We start from the raw sequence: 26735 nt of genomic DNA on the forward strand, positions 1-26735 counted from the left end.
TATATATATTTAATGAGTGAGTAGTTTGGATTGTTTTTTCCTAAGTAAGTTCAGTTCCAAACTTGTCTAATACACTTTGTGTTAAGGTACAGTTGATATTGCTTGGCTGTTAAGCTCTTTTTTGTGTATTTGAGCAAGTCCTATTCTGTCTTGTTTCACTTACTGGCAAGCTATCATTGCTGTCGTTTTGTTCATAAGAATGTTTGTAAGACTGTGTGTAAGTTTAATTAAAGTGACTTTTAGTTAACAGTTATGTTATCAGTAACACATGTTGGGTTCAGTTCATCAAACATTTAAGCACCACTTGTTTTGCCGATGAGGAAACAGGTTCAGGTAATTTTGCCACAGTCACATAACAAATAAAGCTTGGGCTTTGAAGCTCGGCTCGGCATCATGGTGTATCTGTTTTAGGTAAAAGGACTTCACTAAGCCTCTGGAAACCAGAAGAAATTATTAGACTTTTTCCTAAGACTTAAATTAGCCAAACCAAGTAATGCATTAATGAATTATCTAGTACTCAGACTTTTAGCCCTAGAAATGGAAGTGGACCCATTAGGGTAAGGGACTCACCAGAATACCCTCAAGTATTTGCATTTGTCAATTCCTCTGGCAAGATGAGCAGGAGGAAAGAGAAGCTAACACTTACTGGGCACCCAGCATGGCTAAGCGTACTAAACTTTAGTACAACCTCCGGCATAACTGGTATTCAAATCTTGTAGATTAGAAAACTGAGACTCATGTTAAGTAGCTTGCCCAAAGTCACACCTATAATAAAGGACAAAGCCAGGTTCTGAAACTTGGTATGTCAGGCTCCAAAGCCCATGATCTTTTCTCTACACTGTGATTTCCCAGACTTAACCTAATCACAGGAGTCATCTAAGGTGCCTGTTTAAAAAATGAAATACCGAGCCACGGGGCTTCTGGAACTTCTGATTCAGTTTCAGTTTGAGGTAAGGCCAGGTAGTGTATTATTAACAGGAATCTTAGGTGATTCTGATCATCACACAGGTTTGGGAAACACTGCCAACTCCATGTGGTACTAAGAGGTGGAGTTTGAAGGTGTTAGGAAGGCATAAATAGCAGTGGGCGTACACAGAGTAGCTTAAAAAATAAGTTGACACTTTACTAGTAAAATAAGACTGGTAAGATTGGATTGTGGAAATTATAAAATTGCTTTAGGTTCCTTAATCTGCACAGAAAAACAATGTTTCATTTATTTTCTCTTTGTTAGTACTTCTCTTTCAGGTGACAGCATTTGTTACAATCCATTCTTTGGTATTATCCTTGTTTACACTTGGATACAAAGGTACCAATGAAGGATATAGATAAAACTGTATTTTAGATGCAGAAAAGAAAGAAGGAATTACAGTTAGCAATAACGTACAAAACAGCTTTAAATACAGAATTAGTAATTTCCTCAGGTGTAAAAACCCCACAAAATTTTAAATACTTTTAATCCTTAAAGTCACAGGATTATAACATTTTCAAGCTGGAAAAGCCCTTAGATATCCACATATTTTATGCATGAAGAAATCACAAATCAGAGAGGCTTTAAGGGCTTGCCCACAGTTAGTGGTGGATTCAAATCCATGCTGGCTAAGATTCCATTGAACTCTTATGGATTGCAGATAAGTACCAGAAAACAGTGACTTTTTAGAAATAAATTTAGTGACAATCATGTTTACCTTATATTCCCTACTTTATCTGATTTTATGGTTTCTTCCTTTTTAATTGCCCTCTCGAGAATATGAATATATTCAAAGGAGTCTCTTTTAGGAGATTATGCAATTTTAAATATTACGTCGGATCAATGATACGTTAGAAAAACGAACCATTACCTTCTTAGTGTAGTGTATTTAGCAAACGGACATTTTCAGAACATGTGTTAAGAGTTGTAGTTTTCTCCACTTTTTATTACAAAATTTTATTTTATAAATAGAGAAAAATGAGCACAGCTAGATGCCTATACTTGAATTCTAACAGTAATATGACATCATTTCTGTGTAGTAGTGTGAGCTTTGGATTCAGACTTGGGTTCAGTTGTCTTATCCGCAAACTTAATACCCCTGTGATCTTGGACAAGTTACTAATTCTCAACCTAAGTTTTTTCTTCTCTATATAATAACATCCCTCATAGTTGATTAATGATTAATTGGGATTAAATGAGAGAATATATGCAACATAGCCAACACTGTACTTTGAACAAAATAAGCATTGCATAAATGATAGCTGTTATTATTTATTTCCTTGAGCCAGTAGTTATTTAGAATAATATTGATTTCTGAATGAGTGCTTTATTTCCTTATTCAGTTTTTTGTCATAATCAGAAAATATCTGTAGAGTTCCTGCTTTTAAGAATTTTGGACTTACTTCATGGCCTAGAACATGGTCAGTCTTTTATAACTTTTCATAGATAACTTGAACCCATATTCTTTTTACATTATAAAATTCAATATCTACCTATTCTAATGTAAGTTACATCAAATGCTTTGTCCTGTTTTATTCATTATGCTAGTTGATGTTAGTGTGCTAAAATTTCCCCTTCCACTTGTGTCCATTTATTTCATGTTATAGTCCCCAGAACATCTCCTTTTGTGTTTTGTGGTTAGGTTAGTCGGTGATTAAGTGTTCAGTACTATTTTGCATTTATTTTTTTTAATGACTCGTCTGAAAAAAGTTACACAGGCTGATTATAGAAAATCTGACAAACAGAAACATACACAGAAGGAAATAAACATCTTCACTCTTACTATGAAATATTATGAAAAGATTTAAATGTGATTAAGAGTAGGGGTTTTAGAATCAGAGTTAGGTTTGAATTTAAGCTCTACTTATTTGCTTTAGGCAGGATATTAGACTTTTTCATTTATTCAACAAATATTTATTGAGCACTTACTGTATGCCAGCCAGGCATTTTGCTAGGGGCTGAGGATACAGCGCTTTAAAAGATTGACATACCCATCTTAGCTTAATGTCCTCATTTGTAAATTAGTGATAATGCCTCACAGAGTTCTTAGAAGCATCAAGGATGTACTTGCCTGGTGTGCAGTAATTGCTCAGTAAATGATAACAATTATTATTACTGTATGTATTAAGTACTAATTATATTTTTAGTCCAAATCAAATCACCTTTTTATTTAATCAGCTTAAGGTTTTTGCTTCACATTTTATTTTTGGCCTTAATAATACATACACTTGCTTTCTTCTTTTTCTTTATGCTTTTCTATGCTTATCTGTTTTTGCTTGGCTTTCTCTTTAAAGCGGTAAATACTGGTGTGGATTTTTTAAGCTTCTTAAAAATATAACCTAAGACTATTAAAATTTTTATTATCAAGCATTTCAAACACATACCAGAGTAGAGAGAATAGTATAATGAACCACCATATTTCCATAGCCCAGCCTCAAAGATTATCTCATGGCCAGTCTTGTTTCATCTGTACTCCCCATCATACACACTACTTTCTCTCTTCCCCTCCCTGGCTCCAGTGGATTATTTTGAAGCTACTCCTAGGTACATCAATTCAGACATAAATATTTACGTTTATATTTCTTAAATGATAAAGACTTTTATAAACATCAAACATACCATCATCACTCATAAAAACATCAATAATTCTGTAATAGCATCCAATATCCAGTAAGACACTTTGCTTTAATTAGATACTTTACATTTCTTACATTATTACTTTTGGAATTATTTCTGTCATCCTATTTTAAGTTTTTTATTCTTTTCCTTATGGTTTGTTTTTTTTCTTCTGCCTTATGGATTTGTTTGTTTGAAGAGGTTATGAAATATTGAAGAAAGAATTATGGAGCTAGAAGGACTTGGCTTTGAACCTTGCTTCTGCCATTCACAAATTAACTTTGCTGAGCCTTGGTTTCCTCATCTGTAAAATAGGGGTAATTATACCTACCTCCGTGCTTAGGGTTGAATGTGATGCCTGCATAAAGTACTGTTCACAGTCTTTGCCAGTTATTATATTCTCCACTGATTTGGACTGCAATGAATAAGTATAATTCTCGGTTGTTGTATGCTTTTTCAAAGCATGCCAAAATTTATATTTATTTGGTAGTTACTAAAAGTAGTGGTTTTAAAATATCTTTTTAGGAAAGACAGAGAATTTAGAATCTTAGTTTCTCCCTTCTTCCACTACCTCTTTTAATTTGAGTCCACATTAATTTATCCTGAGGTTACAAATCTTACCTTTAACTTTCTAAAGGTTTATATTGTTTATATACTTATATCAGTTATTTATTCTTCATTATTGACCCTTTCTCCTTTATTGGGGTTAATTATTTTATTCAGTTATTTCTAGATATTAAGTTGGTATCAATATACTTCACCAATTCTTTCCTACCTCAGTATTCTTGAGTTCTTATTTTGTTTCTCTTTCAATGGTCTAAGACATACCTTTGAACAGTTTATGAAAAAGGTACTACCAGGATGGTGAAATTTTATAAGACTGCAGAACTAAGAAGAATTTCCTGTGATCTTTGTATATGAACAAGTAGAACAAGGTATAAAATTCTTAGATCATAACTTTTCCCTTTTAACTCTCTGTAAGTCATTACTTCATTGTCTTCTGGCATTTTATTGTTGCAGAGGAGAAATCTGAGGTCAATCTGATTTTAGTTTCTTTGAAAATAACCTATTTTTTTCTGCTTGTATGCTTGTAGGATTATATCTTTATCCTTGAAATTTAAAAACATTTGCCAGGACATGTCTTGGTGTTGATGATCTCTGTTGAACCTTCTCAGTCTCCAGTCTCAGGTATTTTTTTCCGGAACTGGAAAGTTTTCTTATACTTTTGATTGATTAAACTGCTGGGGTTTTTTCTTTAGGAGCATCTGTTATTCATAGATTATTTCTACGTCTGTCCTCCATCGTTTTTTAATCTTTTCTTTCATTTTTTTTTCATTTACTCAAGTTTGTCCTCCTTGGCATGGATTCTGTTTTCTGCAGTGTCAGTTCCAATACTTGCTATTCACAATGCAGATTTAATTTTGGCTACCGTGTTTTCGTTTCTTTATTCTTATCTCAACATACTCTTGTTTCATAAGCAGAATTCCCCTTAGGGGTACACTCCAAAAAAATGAGATGGATTCAGGCCTAAAACCGTATCTATTTTCTGAGGCCACAACCACAGGAAACCATCAGAGAGGAAAAAAAAAAAGCTTCTGAAAGTTTCCTCTAAAACTTAATAATGTAAATATAACCAGTGGTCATTCCTACCCTAGTCTAGAAAATAGAATAGTCTTGAGTACTAGCAGACCTTTAGTTGCTAGAGGAATAGCAAAGCACATGTAAGGGCACCTTAACTAGAAATAAATGGATTTTTCTAGTTACATTGATTGTTTTTCTCTTTATAAAAAAATATATAATAAATGCATATAATTTTGAAAATACAGTACAAAGAAGAAAATCCTATGACCCAGGTAACTACTGATGAGATTTTATATATGTTTTGCCAGTTACATGCACACATGTTGGGAGGGGGGTATGCAAAATTGGGGTCATACTATTTAGTTTTGTATCCTTTTTAACTTAATATATTGCAATCATATTTTTGCATCATTAATTTTTCTTTGAGGCCCTGATTTTAACCATTGCATAGTATTCCTACATATGAATAGATGTATTATGATTTATTTAACCAGTCCCCTGTTGGTCATTTAGATTGTTTTCTATTTTTCAGTATAATGAGTATGATGAATATCACTGTACATAAGTCTTTATGCACATCTCTGATATTTCCTTAGGATAAATGAGGAGCTGATTCTTAATCCTGTCACATTGGTAAGGATTATATACATTCCTTATTAAGAATATAAAATGCTTGTTTCTTATTGTTTCAATGTGATTGCATAGAAGATTCTTTGGATTCTGAACAATTTGATGGTATCTTAACTGAAGTTTTAGAGAGGTTTCTCATGCCTCATCCTCAGCACCTTCACGGAAGTCCTATGGCATACGCTTTGGACAGGAAAACCACTGCTGATATCAGGGAGTTCGGAAGGCAGATACACTTGTGGAAACTTGAGGACAGTAAAGAAAAAAAAAAAAGGCATGATTCTTGCTCATATCTACAACCTGGGTCTCCAAATTAGTACACTAGGGCTCTGGCCCCATTCTTTTCCTCCTCCCTTCCTGTTACTTCAGGCTGTTTTCTGTGAGGAATTCTTTTCTCCCAGTGTTCATATATACATTTCATTTCCAGGTAGTAGGATGTCAGTAGATGATATGTCCTACTAAGTTCAAGGTAGCATTTTTGAATCACAGATCATTTTTTTAGTCCTAGTGTACTTATACAAGATGATCTCCTGCTGGACTCAGTGCATTTTTTCAGAGGTATCAAACAGCCAAACGGCCTGGAAATGTGTGTGGTTGTAACATGCCATTACAGCAAAACAATCTGTTTAATAGGGTTGCTTAAAATAAATTTTTTTTAATTAGAAAAATACTCTTATTTTTAACACGTCAAAATTTTCCTTAAAATACTTTGGGATATTCTAGAAGTCCTGAAACGTTCGTTCAGAATTACTGACTTGAATTGTTTATTGCCTTAAGAGCAGGAAAATTATCTTAAGTGATAATTTTATACCACAACATTAGAAGTTAATGTTGAAAACAATACCTGCTGAAACTCAAGCTAACAGTCTCCTTTTTCTGATTTGTTCTGATAAGGCCCATATTGTACGTTATTCTAATTTTTGACTTCTACACATTTCAGACTACCAGAGTAAAGCTTGATTAGCATTTCCTAACCTTTTCTAGTATTTCACATAATATTTGCATATGTACAGTCTGCCAAGATCTGCGATTTTTTGGCTGGAAGGCATTATGGTGGGATGAGAGAGGATAAATACATTTGCCTCACGTTTAAACTATTCTTTTGCATTTGTACTCTATAGCCACATTGTATAAAAATATATCACACATATGAATGATCTCTTCTACCCTGCTTGACAGGAAATTGGCTGTAGTAAGTGGTGAAACAGGTATCTCAACACTCTCTTGTACTTCTTTATTGCATTACACTTTGGAAGCTAACTGTAGAAATGTAAATGTTACACAGTCAATTGAGGCCAAAGAGGGGACAGGAGGTAGCATTTACTGAGCATCTACTGTCCCTTGGTGGGTCCTTTTAATTACAGCATCCCTGTGAAGTAGATATTATATGCATCTTACAAATGAAGAAACTGAGGCTCAAAATGTTAAGTAACTTACCCAAGGTCAGGTAACTACAGTAGTAAGTGACAGAACTGGGGTTTAAACCTGGTACTAGCCAGATTCAGACCACATGTTTTTTTCTATTTGTTTCTTAAAATTAGAGAAATAAATTTTCTTGTTTAATTGGTATTATTCCTTGAACTTTTGGAACTATAAGTATTACAATATTGAGTCAGACTGGTGGTCCATGTAACCTAATCTCTAGTGAAGTCGAGAGTCCTTTTTCAAAAGTGAAAATTCTTAGCTGCATAGGTAACTTTATACTCATTTCTATTAGATAGCATTTGAATCCTTGTTTTGGCAAAGTGATACAAAAGGTTTGTTGAAATAAAGGTGCTTTTTTGGGTCGGTTTTGGTAAAGCTTCACTGGTATGTAGGATAACATTAGCTTTTATATTTTCCTGCTTTAAAAATTAAATTGTTCAAAATTTTAAATCTTTGGTAAACTCAGAAAGGAAGTAGTTGTTTTTGCAAAAAGTAGAGCATAAAATACCTTTAGATGTTTCACTTAATTTTTTTCTTAGATTGTTTTGTTAGTATATCGCTATTAATTAGCTGGGTGAAAAGTTCGGAAAAGAAAATACGTTGTACAATTTATGGATTACATGAAGCTGAAAATAGTGAAGTAGCTGATTGGCAGATTTGGAATCTAATCTGTAGAGGTTGTAGCAATGAATCAGAACTGGAAAAAGATGAATCAAAAATTTAAAGTAAGGCTTTATTCATGAGACTAAGTACGGAATAGAGGATAGAAGGCTTAGTTGCAGTGTAAGTGAAGAAAACAAGGAAGTAACAGACAGAAAACAGGGAAAAAAATAATATGACCGAGCAATGTGTCGTGGACCTTCCAAAAATAATGCATATGTGAACTGCATTAATATAAGTTTATTATGTAGGGCAAGGGAGGTGATATGCCCTTTACTTTACTCTGCATTGGTCATATCAAGGTTGCAATGTTAATTGCACACAATTCTCTTTACTACCCTTTCAGATGAATTGGATGCATGCTCAGAGAAGAAAGTGGTCTCATCTCCTAAAAGGAGTGTTTGAAGGACCTCGAGTTATCTAGGAAAGAACAGACTTGGGGTAGTTTATAGTCATAGCTGTAGATTTACTTCTGTGACTTTGTAGATAGAGTACAGGCAAGTTAGTCATCATGTATTAGTAATCCTCTTAAAGGAAATTTGCATTTGAGGAAAGTTACTGTATGAAGAAGAGCATTATCGAGCAGCCAGTGCTTTTTCTGAGTTAGTATAGTAAGCTGCCTGGTGAGATACTTCTTTCTTGTCCTGATAGTGTTCAAATATAGGTGAGAATGGGATAGAAAGAACTTAAGCATATGATATGAGTATATTTGTATATTTGGAACAGAAAACTTTCAAGATCCCTTACCAATTCTAAACTTTTTCTGTTTCTAAGATCAAAAGGTCTTTATGCAGTATTATTTTATCCTCATGAAGCTACCTTACCTTAATAATAGTAATTTGCGTTGGTACAGCTTCTTACAGTTTATAATGTATTTTCTTATGAGTTATCTCAGTTTTGAGCTTAACAACAACCCTTTGAGTAGACAGGGCAGGTATCCCCATTTTGAACAGATCAAGTAATAGGTTAGGAGAAAGTCTGAATTGCCCCAAATCATAAAGCTTTTAAGTGGCAGACCTAGGACTCTACCCCTGGTCTACCAATTCTGATTTTAGTGCTGTTTCTACCACACCAAAAAGTAAGTTATAAGCTGTGATTGTTACTTTGCATTGAAAATTACAAGGAGCAGATGATTCTCAAATTATATTCCCATGGAAAATATAAATGTAGCTCAAGTTAAACCAAGGGTTCTAAAAGCCAAATAATGGGGAGCCATTGAGTAGATCTGTGTCAGTTGGAAGAGAACACTGTGTATAATTAATGAGAAAATCTACTTTGGGCTACTAGATTAATGATGATACCATTTACTAAGAGCAAATGCAGGAGAAGTAGCAGATTGGTGGGCCACAGAGGGAGTGATTGAATTTTGGCTATAATTAAAATAGCTAACTTTGATTGTTTACTATGTGACAGGTCTTATGTCATTATCTCATTTAGTCTTCACAACTCTCTGAAGACTTTTCAATCTCCACTTTCCATATGAAGAAAGTAGAGCTTAGATAGTTTAAATAACTTGTTCAAGGCTTCATAATTAGTGTAAGAGCAGAAATTTGAATCTAGGTGTCTGACTCCAAAACCAATGTTCTTAAGAGCTAGTTTAAGGTTTGTCTGGAATGTTTGGATAAAAATCATCAGTGTTCAGTTGAATAAATGGTTGTGGCTTTTAAGAGGATGTATCCTGGAGTTATTTGAGTCCTTACCAAAGAAGTGGGCAATACATAGCCTCTGAAAGTGTCTTTGGAAAGTAAAGATTTTATACCTGCCTCCCCCTTTTCTGCATTTTGGCACCATTTCTGTGCTTTGTAATATTGTGTGGGCATTCCCTAACCTAGGAACATACTCTGAGTGTTTGAAAATGAAAGTTACCCTTTTTAAGGGTCAGTAGACCTGTGAGGTCCTGTAAGATGGATCTTTAGGATAGGGGCATGTTTCATTAACCTTTCATCTCCAGCTTGGTGCCTAGAACATAGCATGAATGAAATGAAATGGATGGATGAATGGTTGGGTGAATAAATAGAGATAGGGAGAGTAGAGAGAGGAGTTCAAGTTCAGAGCAGCTGTCTCATGTGCGATGTGGGGTAATGGGTGGGCTACCTTTTATTTCCCAGTTGATAATTCTCCAAAGATGGTTAGCTTAGATCCTTGTACATTTGTTGAATTAACAAGTGGTCAGGGGCATTTACTCCTTTTCCCAGTGAGGGAACTAGAGAAGACATTACGTATACCTGACTTTTGGTTTTGTTTTGTTTTTAATTACACAAATAATACATATTCATCATAGACATTGTAGACACATTAGAAAATCCAAATAAGCAAAACAAACAATTTAAATTGTCTAAAATTCTACCACTCAGAGATAGCCACTGTTAACATTTTGGTGTATATCCTTCCAGAGTTTTTCCCATACAAATATATACATTAAAACATGTATATATTTATTTAAAATGGGATCATTACAATTCATATTGTTTTGTAAACTGCTTTTTTCACTTATTACATGTGACTGTCTTTCCATGTCAATAAATTTACATCTTTATCATCATTTTTAGTGACTGCATAGTATTCCATTATATGGATGTACCATGATATATTTAACTAGTTCTCTATTGTTAGGAATTTAGGTTTACAATTTGGAGTTCTTTTTGGAAAAAGTTATGGTGAGCATTCTTATATGTATATCTTTGCACACTTGTCTTTTTTTTTTTTTAAAGTTGAAATGATGGGACATTTCAAAGTTTTATGTGTCTCTTTTTGTTTTTTAAATACAGACTTAGATTGCCTTCTTGAAGGGTTGTGCTGATTTACACTTTCTCCAGCAGTATATCCAGAGTGCTCTTTTCCCCATATCCGTATTAGCACTGGGTATTATTTTTTCTGTAAATCGTTAGCAATTTGAAAGGCAAAGGTATCTTTTGGTTAAATGCATTTCTTTGATTAGTATTAAGGCTGAACTCTTTTTTTCCCTTATTGCTCATTTCTGTTGAGGTTCATTGTTTTTTCTTACAGGTTTGTAAAATGAAGTTCTTTATGTATTGAGGATACCAACCCTTTGTCATATGTTGCTTTTATTTTTTTGTAATCAATTTGTCTTTATCTTTTTACTGTCCGGCAGAAGACGTTTTAAACTTTTATGGATTCAAATGTCATTTTTCTTTCCTTTATGATTTCTGCCTCCTTACCTCATAAGTAGCACTCACCTATATTTTCTTCTAATACTTGTATAATTTTACTTTTTGACATTTAAACGTTTAATCCATCTGGAATCTCTTTGATGTAGAGACCTAGCTTAATTTTCCCCCAAATAATTAATCATTTGCCCTGATTTTCAATGGAGTTGGAATTTAGAATGTGTTTTGACACAGAATGTATTGTAAACAATGTTTGGTGAGGTTTAAATAAGACCACTGTAGTGCATTTAACTAGTAAACTCAAGAGCTTACCTGGAAAGGTAACCATCATTTATTATATCATTTCCATGGAAAAAATATTTTTATAGTTTTAAATAATCAATTTACACATTAACTTTTGAAGCACAACCTGTTGCAAATTGGCAACTGCATACTTAAATGGTGGTTCTGTACTTCATTAGAACCCTTTAGGGGTGAAAATATTCCTATACGGTTTTGTTTTACCTGTCTTCATTTGACTTAAACTGATGTGAGATCTGTTTTGGTAACTTTCTACTTGCTATACTTTTCACAGAATGGACAGCAAATTATGGATGAACCTATGGGAGAGGAGGAGATTAATCCACAAACTGTAAGTAAAATATTGTATCATAAGGGATACAGATAAATCAGATACCATAAAATTTAAGTATTCTTATTTTTAAACTGAACAAAGTAATGATTTTACAGTGTTAGAAACTTGTTGATGCTTTCACATTAATTTTACCAAAATACATTCTTGAATGTGCCAGTGACATTTTTAAAAACTGTTTGATGAGACTGATTTTAAGAGAAGGACAAGACAAACTACTTTACATTGTTGAAGGTTTTTCATTTAAAAAAAAAAACTTAAAAAAAAAGCAAACTAACCATAGATTTATTAGTGAAATAAGTATAAAGGTCATTATTTTTTGGAGATACTTAATGTTGAAAATGATTGCTCACCATTTCCTCATCTTGTGTTTTTGGTTCAGTCCTGAATCCCCAGCACCTAGACCAGTGCCTGGCACGTAATAGACACTCATTAAATATTAAATAAATGAATTAATAAATTGTCTCCTCTTGCAAGAAAACCATTGTTAGCAGCTCAGTTATTATCATCATTTTCTTCTGTATATAAGACAATTATTATTGATATTTACAAAATATATATACTCTGCCACTTGCTTTTTTCACTTAATATGTCTTGAACATCTTTTTATGCCAATACATGTAGATCTGCCTTATTTTAAATGGTTTCATAGTATTCTGTTTTGTGCATGTCCTGTACTTAATGTAATTTTCCCCCATTTATTTTTGTGAACTTGTGTTTCAGTAGGACATAGTCTTAGAAAAGGATGTGCTGGAACAAAGGATATGAACATTTAAATCTCAATAAGCATTGCCAGATTGCCCTCCAAACCAAAAAGTTGTAAAAACTTCACTATATGTGAGTGTTTGTTTGACCATACCCTATTCAACACTAGATATTATCAGAAATTATTTTTAATTTGACCCACACTAAATAAATCATACTTTCTCTTTTCAGTTTGCATCTCATTTGATTTTTAGTGAAGTGTCCATGCATTATTGGCCTTTGTATTTTTGTATTTGCCCAATTTTCTTTTGGGTTACTTACTGTCTCATTATGGTCTATATGATCTCTGTATATATTCTGGATGTTAACTCCATGTCTATAATATATCTTGCAAATGTTTTCCCCCTACTTTTTTTTTAACAGTGATTATGTTGTCTTTCACTGTATGTGTACAGAAGTTTTCATTTTTAAATGGTCAGTTCTGGCTTCTGGGTTTCATGTTTTAGTTAGAAAATCCTTCCTTGAATCAAGTTTATAAAAATATCCTCTCACATTTTCATCTACCACTTTTATGGTTTTGTTTTTTGCATTTAGATTTGTGGTCTACTTGGAATTTTAGTACCTGTTACGATGCAGAAATATAACTTTTCTTTCCAAATGGGTTGTCCTAATCTCTACTTACTGAATAAATAAAACCCATTCATTCCCACTCATTTGAGATCCCTCTTTTACCAGATGTAAAATAGCCATATACCCCTAGTATTAGTTTCCTAGGACTGCCCTAATGAAGTACCACAAGTGGGTGGCTTAAATAACAGAAATTTATTCTCTCAGTTTGTAAGACTAGAAGTTTGAAATCAAGGTGTCGACAGATCCATGTTCTCTCTGAAAGTTCTGGGGGAGGATCCTTCCTTGCCTGTTCCAGCTTCTGTTGTCTGCTGGCAGTCCTTGGCATTCCTCGGCTTGTAGACATCACTCCAATCTCTGCCTCCATTGTCACATGGCATTCTCCCTGTGGGTCTGTGTCCAAATTTCCCTCTTCTTATAAGGACACCAGTCATTGGATTAGGGCCCACCTTATTCCAGTATGGCTTCATCTTAACCTTATCACACCTGCAAAGACCCTATTTTCAAGTAAGATCACATTCACAGGTACCGGGGATTAGAACTTGAACATACCTTTTTGGAGGACACAGTTCAACCCACAACATCCCTGAATGTTTTGACTTTACGTACCTTTTCAATTACTGTACTTTTATTATATGTTTTTTATATGTGGCAAGGCAAGCCTTCCTGTCTTTTTTACCTTTCAAAATTGTAGTCTTATACATCTACTAGATGAACTTTAGAATCAGTTTATCAAACACTCCTGAAAATTTTATTGAGACTTTTATGCAAATAGCATTAAATTTATAAATTAACATGAGGAAAATTATTTTAATAAATATTGGGTCTTCACTTCCAAGAACATTCATTTATTCTGATATTCTTTTATATCCTTTATCAAAATTTTATGGTTTCTTAATATGGTTTTGTACATTTCTTATTAAGATAATTCATAGACATTTTATAGTTTTTGTTCTATTGTAAGTGGGAATTCTTTTCTGTTGTGTCTTCCATTTAGTTATTGCTAGTATGTAAAAAAAATTAGATGTTTCTATGTGCTTTTTTTTTTTTTTTTTTTGCGGTACGTGGGCCTCTCACTGCTGTGGCCTCTCCTGTTGCGGAGCACAGGCTCCTGACGCGCAGGCTCAGCGGCCATGGCTCACGGGCCCAGCTGCTCCGTGGCATGTGGGATCTTCCCAGACCAGGGCACGAACCCGTGTCCCCTGCATCGGCAGGCAGACTCTCAACCACTGTGCCACCAGGGAAGCCCTCTATGTGCTTTTTAACATCAGTTATGAAAGAGTGGGATCATTGTACTCTTCTTCTCAAAACCCTTCATAAGTTTTTTTCTTCCTTTAAATAAAGTCCAAACTCTGCAGTGTGACAAACCCTGCGTAATAAAACCTTTGCACACTTCTACCCTCTACTGAAAGTCTAATCAGTCGTATGTTTCCGGTTCTCTTTTACTCCTGAGCCTTCATAGGTGATAGTCCCTCTCCCAGAATTATTTTCCATTACCACTCCCCTCCAATGAAGTCCTGGTCATCCTTTAGGTCCAAGTTTTGCTATCACTTCAACTGAGGTGTCTTCCTGACACAGCTACCACTTTCATTTCCACCTTGAATTGAGTATTTTTCCTTTGTGCTGCCCTAGCAGCCTATGTGTATGCTACATGACAACACCACACTAGATTCCATTGCTTATTTACTTGTCTGTATTTCCTACTAAACTGTGAGCTACATGAGGCAGTGACCATGTCTGACTTACTCCTTGTTTTTACATCCACGTATCTGGCTCCCAGTACCCAGTAGGTATTCCATCAGTGCTTGTTAATTAAAGGAACATGTGAATTAAGTCTTGGCTATCATGGGGCCTAGTGCCCAAGGCTGCCTTCAGATTTGGTCTAGATTTCTGCATCTTCCAAACCATTTGGGTTATTTTACTTCATTGGTCTATAGTATATGTTTATTAGCATTTAAGCAAATGTAAAAACAATCAGTAAGTATTAATATTGATTTTTTTTGCCATCAGCCACCTTTTTTATTTTTGCAACAATTCCTTTGGAAGGAAAACCTCTAAATTTTTTATTCTCTGAAGTCTAAAATCAAATAATTTTCCATTGTGGTATTCTGCGTACGTGGCTCATACTTTCCCTCTGAGTACTCACAGCATTAGCAACATTTACATCTGGAAGTGAACTGCATTCTAGAGGTAGGTTGAAAAGGTGCAGGACTAAGATACTACGTGGGTAAAGTTGTTGAGATCATTCCACATTATAGGAATTGAGTATAAGATGAAAACCTAATATTTCTTTAATGGTATTAAATCCAAAAGATGGTCAAATATGTATTAGCCTTATACTTTGAAATTGTATTTGCCTCTAATGTACAGTTAAAAGTTTTTGTCAATTACTGATCATTTAAATAATGAAAGTTGAGATGTCGCAGTAGTTATTTTATGCATAACAAATTACCCCAAGCTTAGTAGCTTAAAACAACATACATTTATTATCTCACCGGTTCTGTGGGCCAGGAATCTGGGCACGGCTTTCTTTGGTTCAGAGTCTCTCACAGACTACAGTCAAGGAGTTTGCCAGGGCTAGAGTCTCATCTGTACCTTGACTGGAGAAGGATCTGCTTCCAAGCTCACATGTTTGTTGGCCCAGATTCCTGGCCCATAGGAACTGTGAGAGGCTAACTGTATGTATGGAGGTCGTCGACTGGTAGGCTTTCTTGTAGGTTGATTGACCCCTTTTCTATGGGCTAGAATGCAGAGTGTGATGATTAGCCAGTTTTGGCCTCAACAAGACTATAGGGCAGATAGAGAATAACAAGAGAGAAGAAACCTGGATCCTTAGTGACCTAAGGATCTAGCGACACCTCTTCACTCTAACCTAGCCTCGTGCCTATGGACTGCTCCAAGAGAGAAAAATAGGCACTTACCTTGCTCGAGACTTTGCATTTTGGGGCCTTTTTGTTAGAGCAGCTTAGTCTGTACTCTGACTACATCTAATCATTCATTAACGAAGTAGTTAATGAGTGTCTGTTTGGTGCCAAGAACTCTGCTAACTTGTTAGAGACACAGAAACACATAAGGGAAACTTGCAGTTTTAAAATGGCAAAATAAAGCTGTTTTTGTCCTCTTGTCCTCTGGGAAATTATCACCCAAAACAACAAGGACAATAAGAAACGGAAACACGGTCTTTGTAATTAGAACACTTCTGTTATTTGAACCACAATATATAAATATGAAAAGCAGATAAAAGAGTCATAACAAGATGAAGTTATAGGACCTAAGTGCTGGTGAGGAGTATATCATCAAGAAGCAAGCCTTATTCAGGGCCCCAAAGCCCCAGAAGAGCTCAAGAATGAGGTCACTAAGTATTGTGGAAAGTGGAGGTATGGCCCAGGCTGAAAATAGAGATTGGTTGAATGTCGATATGAAAAGCCTTTACTCTAACCCCTCTCCTACCCCTGGAAGAGACGAAGTATTTTATAGAGAAAAATGAACCAGAGAGGCTCCATACATGGGGAACCCCAGGCATAGTAGGAAGTGGGGTGAGACACTGGGCTGGAAACAGGGAGATCAAGGGAAAGCCTACTCCTCAATGGTGTTATGATCCCCTTCCCCTCCCCATTTCACCAACCAAGACCATATCCTCCAGACAGGAGAGTGGAGTCATCTTTCCTGAAGAAACTGAATGATACCTGATAAAAGACCTTCAGATACTGATATTTGGGAGATCTTCAGTGTAAAGGCTGGCTACTTGACCATTTAACCTACAAGAAAGCCTACCAGTTGACAAGCTCCAGAACATCTGGTCCACTTCTTAGTGCATCACTCTTAAAATGAGTTAAAAGCCAAATATCACCAGACACTTGAGAAAGGATTCCAACATGAAAGAATAAGATCTTGGGGGAAACGGACAATGCAGGAAAAAGGAAAAAGAAAAAATAAATTAATATCCTTTGAGTGCTAAGAGATGAAATTGATTTCCTAAAACAAGAGTAGAATGCTGTTTTTTAAATCTACTTTTATTTATTTATTTATTTTTGGCTGCATTGGGTCTTCATTGATGCGTGCAGGCTTTCTCTAGTTGCGGCAAGCAGGGGCTACTCCTTGTTGCAGTGCACGGGCTTCTCATTGCGATGGCTTCTCTTGTTGCGGAGCACGGGCCCTAGGCATGCAGGCTTCAGTAGTTGTGGCACGTGGGCTCAGCTGTTGTGACTCGCGGGCTCTAGAGCGCAGGCTCAGTAGTTGTGGCGCACGGGCTTAGTTGCTCCGCGGCACATGGGATCTTCCCGGACCAGGGCCCGAACCCGTATCCCCTGAATTGGCAGGCGGATTCTTAACCTCTGTGCCACCAGGGAAGCCCAGTATGCTATTTTTTTAAAAACAGAAAAAGAAGAAACTGTTAGAAATTAAAAGTGTGATAGTAATATTCTATATTTTAGTAGAATATTTAGAAGCTAAAATGGAGGAAGCTTTCCCCAAAATAGAACAGGACAAATAGAAAGTAGGAGAGAAAAAGAAAGAGAAGCAATTTAACATTTACCTAATAGGAATTCCAGAAAGAGACAGTGGGGAAATGGAGGGGAAGAAATTAGGAAAGAAATACCATAAGATACATGTTTTCCCCCCCAACATCTTAATATCTCTGAAATCAGAATGTTTGTTATAATCAAAGGTGTGACACATTTTAATTGGCAGCACTTTCTCTTTCTTAATGGTACAGTGCTAATCGTGCTCTTAGATTAGGCAGAATACTAAAATGCCAAAAAAAAAAATTTTTTCCCCCAACATGAGGACCACGAGTCTCCGGATTAAAACAGCCTACTGAAAGCCTGTTAATAATGACCAAAAAAATAAAATAAAATAAAAAGAAGAAGAACCACCCTACTCAAGAAGGATCGTTATTATGAAATATCAAAACACCAGGGATAAAGAGAAGATCCTAAAAGTTTTGCTGTGGGCTGGATGTGTTCCCTCAAAATTTGTATGTTGAAGCCCAAGCTCCAATGTGATGAAGTTTAAAAGTGGGGCCTTTGGGAGGTGGTTGGGTCAGAAGGGCAGAGCCCTCATAAATGGGATTAGTGCCCTTATAAAATGGACCCCAGAGAGCTCCCTCACCCCTTCTGCCCTGTGAAGACACAGCAAGAGGATGGCTATCTACGAACAAGGAAACAGATCCTCGCCAGACACAGAATCTGCTGGCGACTTGGACTTGCACTTCCCAGGCTATAGAATTGTGAGAAATAAATTTCTGTTTGTTGTAAGCAACTCAGTCTATGGTATTCTGTTATAGCAGCCCAAACAGACTAAGACAAGCTTTTAGAAATTTTTTTCATACCATATAGAAAGGCTGGGGGACTTCCCTGGTGGCGCAGTGGTTAAGAATCCGCCTGCCAATGCAGGGCACACAGGTTTGATCCCTGGTCCGGGAAGATACCATATGCCACGGAGCAACTAAGCCCGTGCGCCCCAACTACCGAGCCTGCGCTCTAGAGCCCACGCGCTGCAACTACTGAGCCCTTGTACCACAACTACTGAAGCCCACGTGCCTAGAGCCTATGCTCCGCATCAAGAGAAGCCACCGCAGTGAGAAGCCCGTGCACTGCAACAAAGAGTAGCCCCCACTCACCGCAACTAGAGAGCCCAAGCACAGCAACAAAAACCCAACGCAGCCAAAAATGAAAAATAAAGAAATTTATAAAATAAAGGCCTGGGTATAAGAATAATATACGATATTTCAACATTGAAAGTTAAAAGTCAAGGAGCAGTGCCTTTGAAATGCTTAGTGAAAATGATTTTCAATGAAGGTATTTTCAGACATGTACCTACCTATTCTTTGGAAGAAGAATACCTTCTTCTGCCAACAGTAGAAGGTTATTAACTAAAGGAAAGACATGAGATTCAGGCAGCAAAGACCCAACATGTACAAGCACAGTGAAGAAAGTTCCTTCCCGTTATGATGAATAAAGGATGCTTCAGAAGACTAGTTCATTCAGTAGGCTTAGAGAGTACTCAGTCCAGATTGAAGCAGACAGATGTTTCCAGGAGGGCTGTCTTCAGGGGAAAAAAAGAAGTTATGAATTGTCCAGTAGGTTTGAGTATTGAAAATCCACTTGAGAGGCAAAGTGAGAAGAATTTGAGATAGGTGCAAAGAAAAGAAAGCAAGTTTTAAAACAAAGCAACTATAAATTTAACAAAAATAGAAACGTTGCATACAAGAAATGTAACTAGAGTATATTACTTCAAGCAGTGAACAGTGTTTACATAGTCATAATATTTGTAAAGACTCAATATTGATTTAACCAAAATGTGTGATATGAGTGTCACGTCAGCTGTAATAGGATGTCTAAAGGTGATATCTGAAATTGTTGAGTCAGGAGAAAATAGTATAAGGTTATTAGCTATCATATAAATACCAGAGGGAACAATGAACAGAGCTGAAAGGGTATCGAGAACACTGGGTACTGCTACTTTTTTGTTATACAAGCCTTGCATCATTACTTGACCCTTTAATCTTCACTCAGACCTTCTTGACATATGGAGCTGCCCCTGTGATTTCTCTTGAGCATGTCTCCTGGTTTCTATTTGTGGTAGAGCCATTTCATTCTGTCTGGATTTTTCTCCCTGCTTCACACCTCATGTTTTCCTCTCTTCCCTTTGTTCTTTGCCCTCCGATCTGCCTCCTTCCTATACCCTAGATCTACTTTTCTTTCATCTTCTAGAATTTAATGCTGTTTTCCTTTCTTCTGGCTTTCTGAAGGCTCAATCCTTTCTTGTCTTTATGCACCTGAAGTAAAATTTTTACTTCTTCCACTCATGAAGTATACGAAATTTATCTAATTAAATTGATCCATACCAGAATATAACAGGTAGTCATCACCTTCCACCATCTCCCTCCCCAGGAATGGTTGCGTGTTAATTCATATTTATGCACAATTAGTTGAATTTCTCACCAGTTAACTTGCTCCAGCCAGTGTATTTTGTTTTCTCCCTTCCCTGCTGGAGAGACTTGATTATTTTTATCCGTTATTCCAGTAGGGCTGGGAGAGAGACTGCCTTCATAGCAGAAGGTAGGGTGCTGTATAGCCCCTTAAGCCAAGATACCTTCCTGGACTCCAGAATTTTCTATCCTTTCTCAGCTGGCCAGAGGACTCCATGCTCTGATGATCCATGCAGAGGAAATAGGGAGTCTGGGCTGTTTAGGTCTCCATAATCATCCAAGAATCATTAAAGCAGTTTCTTGCTTAGTGGGGAAATAATTCTCTTAATGGTTCTTACAGTAGCAGGCAAAGGTTCTTCTGAGGCTTGAGAATTAAAGGAGATAAATAAGTACCTAGCACAAAGGAAGAGCCCAGTAAGTGTTAATTTTCCTGTCCTCTTCCTCCCAGATGCTGATCTTGCTCTCTCAGACTATTCACCTAGTTCCTCTTAGGAACTAGGGTGGTATCCAGTAATTTTCTGGCTGACAGTAGGCCTGGCCTCAGACAAAACTGTGAACTGACTTTCTCTTAATTTGGTCCTTTGACCCTTCTGTTCCCCTTATTGTTTATTTCTAATAACCATGCATACATTAATCACTCATAACATTAACTTTGTGAATATTATATTACTACAGTCCTAAACACTATATTTATCAACGCAGTCTCTGTAGCTCTTGTATCAGAGTCACATGCATGATTGTTAAGAATTGGAGAAAACATGGGCTTCCCTGGTGGCACAGTGGTTAAGAATCCACCTGCCAATGCAGGGGACACGGGTTCAAGCCCTGGTCCGGGAAGATCCCACATGCCACAGAGCAACTAAGCCCGTGCACCACAACTACTGAGCCTGTGCTCTAGAGCCCGTGAGCCACAACTAGTGAAGCCCACGCGCCTAGAGCCTGAGCTCCGCAACAAGAGAAGCCACCACAATGAGAAGCCCGCGCACCGCAATAAAGAGTAGCCCCTGCTCGCTGCAACTAGAGACAGCTGCACGCAGCGACAAAGACACAATGCAGCCAAAAAATAAACAATAAATTAATTAATTAAAAAAAAGAATTGGAGAAAGCTTGTTAAAAGTAGTAGTGGTAAAAATGGTTTAAAAAGATAAAATGGAGATGACTGTAGATGACTTTGGATGCCAAGTTAAAGAGCAGCACCCCTGTAAAGGTCACAGGCAGGAGTACACCAGCAGTGCCCCATTCTTTTCAAATCTCCTCATGGGCCTTTAGCGGTAGTTTCTTCCAACTTCTATGCATGCCATAGCTACTGTTCATATAGTAACCCTAAGGCAGCAGTGATTTGTATGACGGCCTTCACAATATCCAGGGAATTTCACCAGTTCCCTGTTCTCTGCTGGTTTCCTCCATTTCTTTGAAGGTTCCCTCAAGCTCCCTTAAAACTTGCATTTGAACATCCAAAATGATACTCATAGCTGTGAGTCCAGCATACACTTGCATAACTCTTTCAGTTATCATGGGTTAAACACAAAATAAACTACAGAAAGAGAAGCCCTGGACTTCCCTGGTAGCGCACTGGTTAAGAATCCGCCTGCCAATGCAGGGGGCATGGGTTCGATCCCTGGTCTGGGAAGATCCCACATGCCGTGGAGCAGCTAAGCCCGTGCGCCACAACTACTGAGCCTGCGCTCTAGAGCCCGCGTGCTGCAACTACTGAGCCCACGCGCTGCAACTCCTGAAGCCCGCATGCTCTAAGGCCTGTGTGCCGCAACTACTGAGCCTGTGTGCTCCAACTACTGAAGCCCGCGCACCTACAGCCTGTGCTCCACAACAAGAGAAGCCACCGCAACGAGAAGCCCGCTCACCACAACGAAGAGTAGCCCCTGCTCGCCACAACTAGAGAAAGCCCGTGTGCAGCAGCAAAGACCCAAGGCAGCCAAAAATAAATAAAATTAATAAATAAATTTTTTTAAAAAAGAGAAACCCTAGAGGAGTAGACAATAGACAGCGAAGAACCCACTCAAAACAGGAAAGTACGGTAGAGTGCTTGCTCGTTGGCAGGGAACATTTGTGGAGTGTTACATTAATGACACTGACTAATTGTTTAGAGTATTGTCTGTTTATCTAACTCTCATTAGCTGAGAGTATATTTTAGCACTTAGAGCATATACTTAAATCTACTAGAGAAGATATGCTCTAGTAGATTTAAGTATATACCACTTAGGAAAATATTTCCGAGAATAAATAGCATTATAATTAACACTGCATGGTCACATTAAATAGAGTGTGTGTATAATAGGCAAAATTTCCAAGCATGTAAGTTTTCCTTTACTACATTTTTGGCCCTCTTTCAGGGCTATTTTTTATTTCTAGTGTCCCTTTTCTCCACCCCTAAGAGCTTTAAAAAAAAATACCCCCTTTTTTAAAAAAATCGTGGCTTGCCTAACTCATATGATCCCTCTGATCCAAATTTGCTTCTCCTCTGCTGTAGTCTACTTATCACAATACCCATTTGTTCAATTTGACTGATCTAAACCATAATTGGAAAGAAAGAAAATTCATGTACGTTCTCTTGAAGTATGAATGGTTTATTGAGTCAACCTGAAATACTGGTGTATTGAACGTTGTAACTCCTGTACTTAAATGAGTCTCTTAATTTAACCATTTTAGACAAAAATGACTAAGTAAAAAGAACTCCAGGGCTTCCCTGGTGGCGCAGTGGTTAAGAATCCACCTACCAGTGCAGGGGACACGGGTTCGAGCCCTGGGCCGGGAAGATCCCACATGCTGCGGAGCAACTAAGCCCATGCGCCACAACTACTGAGCCTGTACTCTAGAGCCCATGAGCCACAACTACTGAAGCCCACATGCCACAACTACTGAAGCCTGCGTGCCTAGAGCCCATGGTCCGCAACAAGAGATGCCACCACAATGAGAAGCCCAGACACTGTAATGAAGAGTAGCCCCCACTCGCTGCAACCAGAGAAAGCCTGCATGCAGCAACGAAGACCCAGCACAACCAAAAATAGATAAATAAATAGAAAGAGAGAAAAAAAATTATTAAAAAAAAGTTCAGGCTAAGCAGGAAAAAAAATGCGTGAATACAGTGACCAGCAATACCACCTAGGGTGTATTGCTGCTTACTGCAAGATTCCAGCTGGGACATCGGTGGTGCTGCCCCCTCGCCCTCTCGTCATGCTCAGGGGAGATATTGTGAGTGGAATATAGCATGCTTTCCATTGACACAGGGCCTTAGAAGCAACCCCTCTCAGCGCTCTAGGAAGCCACTACCATTTGGTTCAGGTTGATGATCATAAAACTTATTTCCCATCTCTGATTTAAAACCTTAGAACCATAGCACTTTATGACATTATCTACTGATGGATGTGTGCTACAGAATAATTCTCCTGTACTTAAATGGAAATCCTTAGATATTAAATCCTTTAGTATCTGAAAAATTGATTCATACAAAAAAACTGTATCTGAAGGAATTGGTTAAGAACATGTTAATTTTAAGCTTTTATTATAGCAGTTTATTTTTCTCCAGCAGGGTTCAGCCATCATGGAGTCATGAAGATGGTTGATAATTGGGTTTGACCAAGGTTTGGGTTTCGCCAGACAAATATAACGTATGGTGTAGAAAAAGTGTTCAGAAACTCTGCTGTGGACCCTCTATCGAGCTGTCTTCCTTCAGGGTCTTATCAAAAGGTTTAGCACCTCCTGGCTTCTGACCTAAGTCAGCCACTGACCATACATATACATGCTCCTTCCCCAGATAGAATTGCCTGTCTATGCTCCCACCAACATCACAGCCATTTCCACTTCCAAACTGTGGGAACTTGGGCAGCAGGTTCCTTAACTTCTCTCTAAGCCTTAGTTTCTTCATCTGTAGTGTAGATAATAGTATTTACTTATCTCATTGTGGTGAGAGTTAACTGAAGTAATTTCATGTAAAGCATGGTTCTTAGCATATAGTAGTACCTTATATGATATTGTCAGAATTATACTTGAAAGAAAAAATTATTAATAAATGAGAATTCAAATAAAGGAACTAAGGATTCAGTGAAAGAAGCTAGAAAAAGAACTACAAAGTAAACCCATAAAAAGCGAGAGAGGGCTTCCCTGGTGGCGCAGTGGTTGAGAGTCCGCCTGCCGATGCAGGGGACATGGGTTCGTGCCCCGGTCCGGGAAGATCCCACATGCCGCGGAGGCGGCTGGGCCCGTGAGCCATGGCCGCTGAGCCTGCGCGTCCGGAGCCTGTGCTCCGCAACGGGAGAGGCCACAGCAGTGAGAGGCCCGTGTACCACAAAAAAAAAAAAAAAAAAAAAGCAAGAGAAAGGATTTAAATTTAAATTCCAAAATCAGTGAATTAGAAAACAGGAAAAATAAAAAAAGCAAATGCACAACATTAGGAAAGCAAAACAGTATATAACCACAGATAGGAAGGAGATTAAAACATCATAATAACTGAAATATTCACAGATGAAATGATATAATGTCTAGGATTTGCTTCAAAATAATTATGAGAGTGGGGGGAAGTGAGTATATGAAGCAAGATTGGCCATGAGTTGATAATTGTTATAGTTGAGTGGTGGGTTCATGAGGCTTTGTTATACTATTCAGTCTACTTTTAGATACGCTTGAAATTTTCCTTAAATTTTATTTAAAAAACATAATAGTATACTCAATATATCTCTGTACTGATATGGAAGTCTTGCTGAAATATGTGGTTTTCTAAGAAAATCTAAACGATATTTAGGAAGGAATAGAAAAACTATGACTTTACCAATAGCAAGGGAGAAATTTAAGTTATTAAAGAACGCGTACCGCCACACACATCCCACCACTACTGTGGTCCCCCCACCACTACAGTGGTCCCCCCACCACTACAGTGCCAGGCCCCAGGCTCCAGTAGGAGAAATCTTGGAAACTTTCAAGAAATAGATTGTCCTAAAGCATAGGAAAAAATTGTATCACCTTCTAGTCCGTTTTATAAAGTTAGCATAGCCCTGAAAATGAAAGTTAACGCAGAAAAGGAAACTGTGCCACTTTATGAATACAGACAGAAAAATCCTTTTAAAAATTTACAAATCAAATACAGACTTATATTAAAACAATGGAATTTTCCTAGGAATACAAGCATATTAGGACATCTGTTGATATGAGTTATCAAATCAGTAGGTCAAAGGAGAGAAACTAAGTGTATTAATAGATAATAAAAAGACATTTTTTTAAATTGAATATTCATTCTTCTTTTAGTAAAGAGGAAATAGTCTGATATTAACATGATTAAAATATGTCTAAAACCAAATATTGATATCATATTTGAATAACTTACTGAATATATTCCCAAGTCAGAATCAAGGTAGCATTTATTAGTGTTTGCTTTATGTTCCATAGACTGTGAGAAATTTGAGTTTTGTTTTTTTTTTTTAACATCTTTATTGGAGTATAATTGCATTACAATGGTATGTTAGTTTCAGCTTCACAACAAAATGAATCAGTTATATATATACATATGTTCCCATATCTCTTCTCTCTTGCGTCTCCCTCCCTCCCACCCTCCCTATCCCACCCCTCCAGGCGGTCACAAAGCACGGAGCTGATCTCCCTGTGCTATGCGGCTGCTTCCCACTAGCTATCTACCTTACGTTTGGTAGTGTATATATGTCCATGCCTCTTTATCGCTTTGTCACCGTTTACCCTTCCCCCTCCCCATAGCCTCAAGTCCATTCTCTAGTAAGTCTGTGTCTTTATTCCTGTTTCACCCCTAGGTTTTTCATGACATTTTTTTTTTTAAATTCCATATATATGTGTTAGCATACGGTATTTGTCTCTCTCTTTCTGACTTACTTCACTCTGTATGACAGACTCTAGGTCTATCCACCTCATTACAAATAGCTCAATTTCGTCTCTTTTTATGGCTGAGTAATATTCCATTGTATATATGCGCCACATCTTCTTTATCCATTCATCCGATGATGGACACTTAGGTTGTTTCCATCTCTGGGCTATTGTAAATAGAGCTGCAATGAACATTTTGGTACATGACTCTTTTTGAATTATGGTTTTCTCAGGGTATATGCCCAGTAGTGGGATTGCTGGGTCATATGGTAGTTCTATTTGTAGCTTTTTAAGGAACCTCCATACTGTTCTCCACAGTGGCTGTATCAATTTACATTCCCACCAACAGTGTAAGAGGGTTCCCTTTTCTCCACACCCTCTCCAGCATTTATTGTTTCTAGATTTTTTGATGATGGCCATTCTGACTGGTGTGAGATGATATCTCATTGTAGTTTTGATTTGCATTTCTCTAATGATTAGTGATGTTGAGCATTCTTTCATGTGTTTGTTGGCACTCTGTATATCTTCTTTGGAGAAATGTCTATTTAGGTCTTCTGCCCATTTTTGGATTGGGTTGTTTGTTTTTCTGTTATTAAGCTGCATGAGCTGCTTATAAATTTTGGAGATTAATCCTTTGTCAGTTACTTCATTTGCAAATATTTTCTCCCATTCTGAGGGTTGTCTTTTGGTCTTCTTTATGGTTTCCTTTGCTGCGCAAAAGCTTTTAAGTTTCATTAGGTCCCATTTGTTTATTTTTGTTTTTATTTCCATTTCTCTAGGTCAAAAAGGACCTTGCTGTGATTTATGTCATAGAGTGTCCTGCCTATGTTTTCCTCTAAGAGTTTGATAGTTTCTGGCCTTACATTTAGGTCTTTAATCCATTTTGAGCTTATTTTTGTGTATGGTGTTAGGGAGTGATCTAATCTCATACTTTTACATGTAGCTGTCCAGTTTTCCCAGCACCACTTATTGAATAGGCTGTCCTTTCTCCACTGT

General features: G+C 37.1%; 1 protein-coding gene across 10 annotated transcripts in view; it reads left to right on the top strand.

Moving 5' to 3' along the window:
* The window catches only part of RPS6KA3 (ribosomal protein S6 kinase A3), a 117366-nt gene that overhangs the window by 18124 nt on the left and 72507 nt on the right, over nucleotides 1-26735 (top strand). For 6 of the 10 annotated variants that reach the window (XM_027096170.1, XM_027096163.1, XM_027096165.1 and 3 more), the window contains exon 2: nucleotides 11579-11635. In XM_027096170.1, the coding sequence (XP_026951971.1) occupies nucleotides 11579-11635 (57 nt within the window). Of the gene's footprint in view, nucleotides 1-4697; nucleotides 4772-5760; nucleotides 5798-11578; nucleotides 11636-12368; nucleotides 12473-26735 lie in introns of those variants that run through there. The other 4 variants (XM_027096166.1, XM_027096171.1, XM_027096167.1 and 1 more) reach the window with 3 other exon arrangements.

The sequence above is a fragment of the Aethalodelphis obliquidens genome, unplaced genomic scaffold (genome assembly GCF_003676395.1).
Source record: "Aethalodelphis obliquidens isolate GAN/ISIS:26980383/991018 unplaced genomic scaffold, ASM367639v1 scaffold99, whole genome shotgun sequence".
Taxonomy (NCBI): domain Eukaryota; kingdom Metazoa; phylum Chordata; class Mammalia; order Artiodactyla; family Delphinidae; genus Aethalodelphis; species Aethalodelphis obliquidens.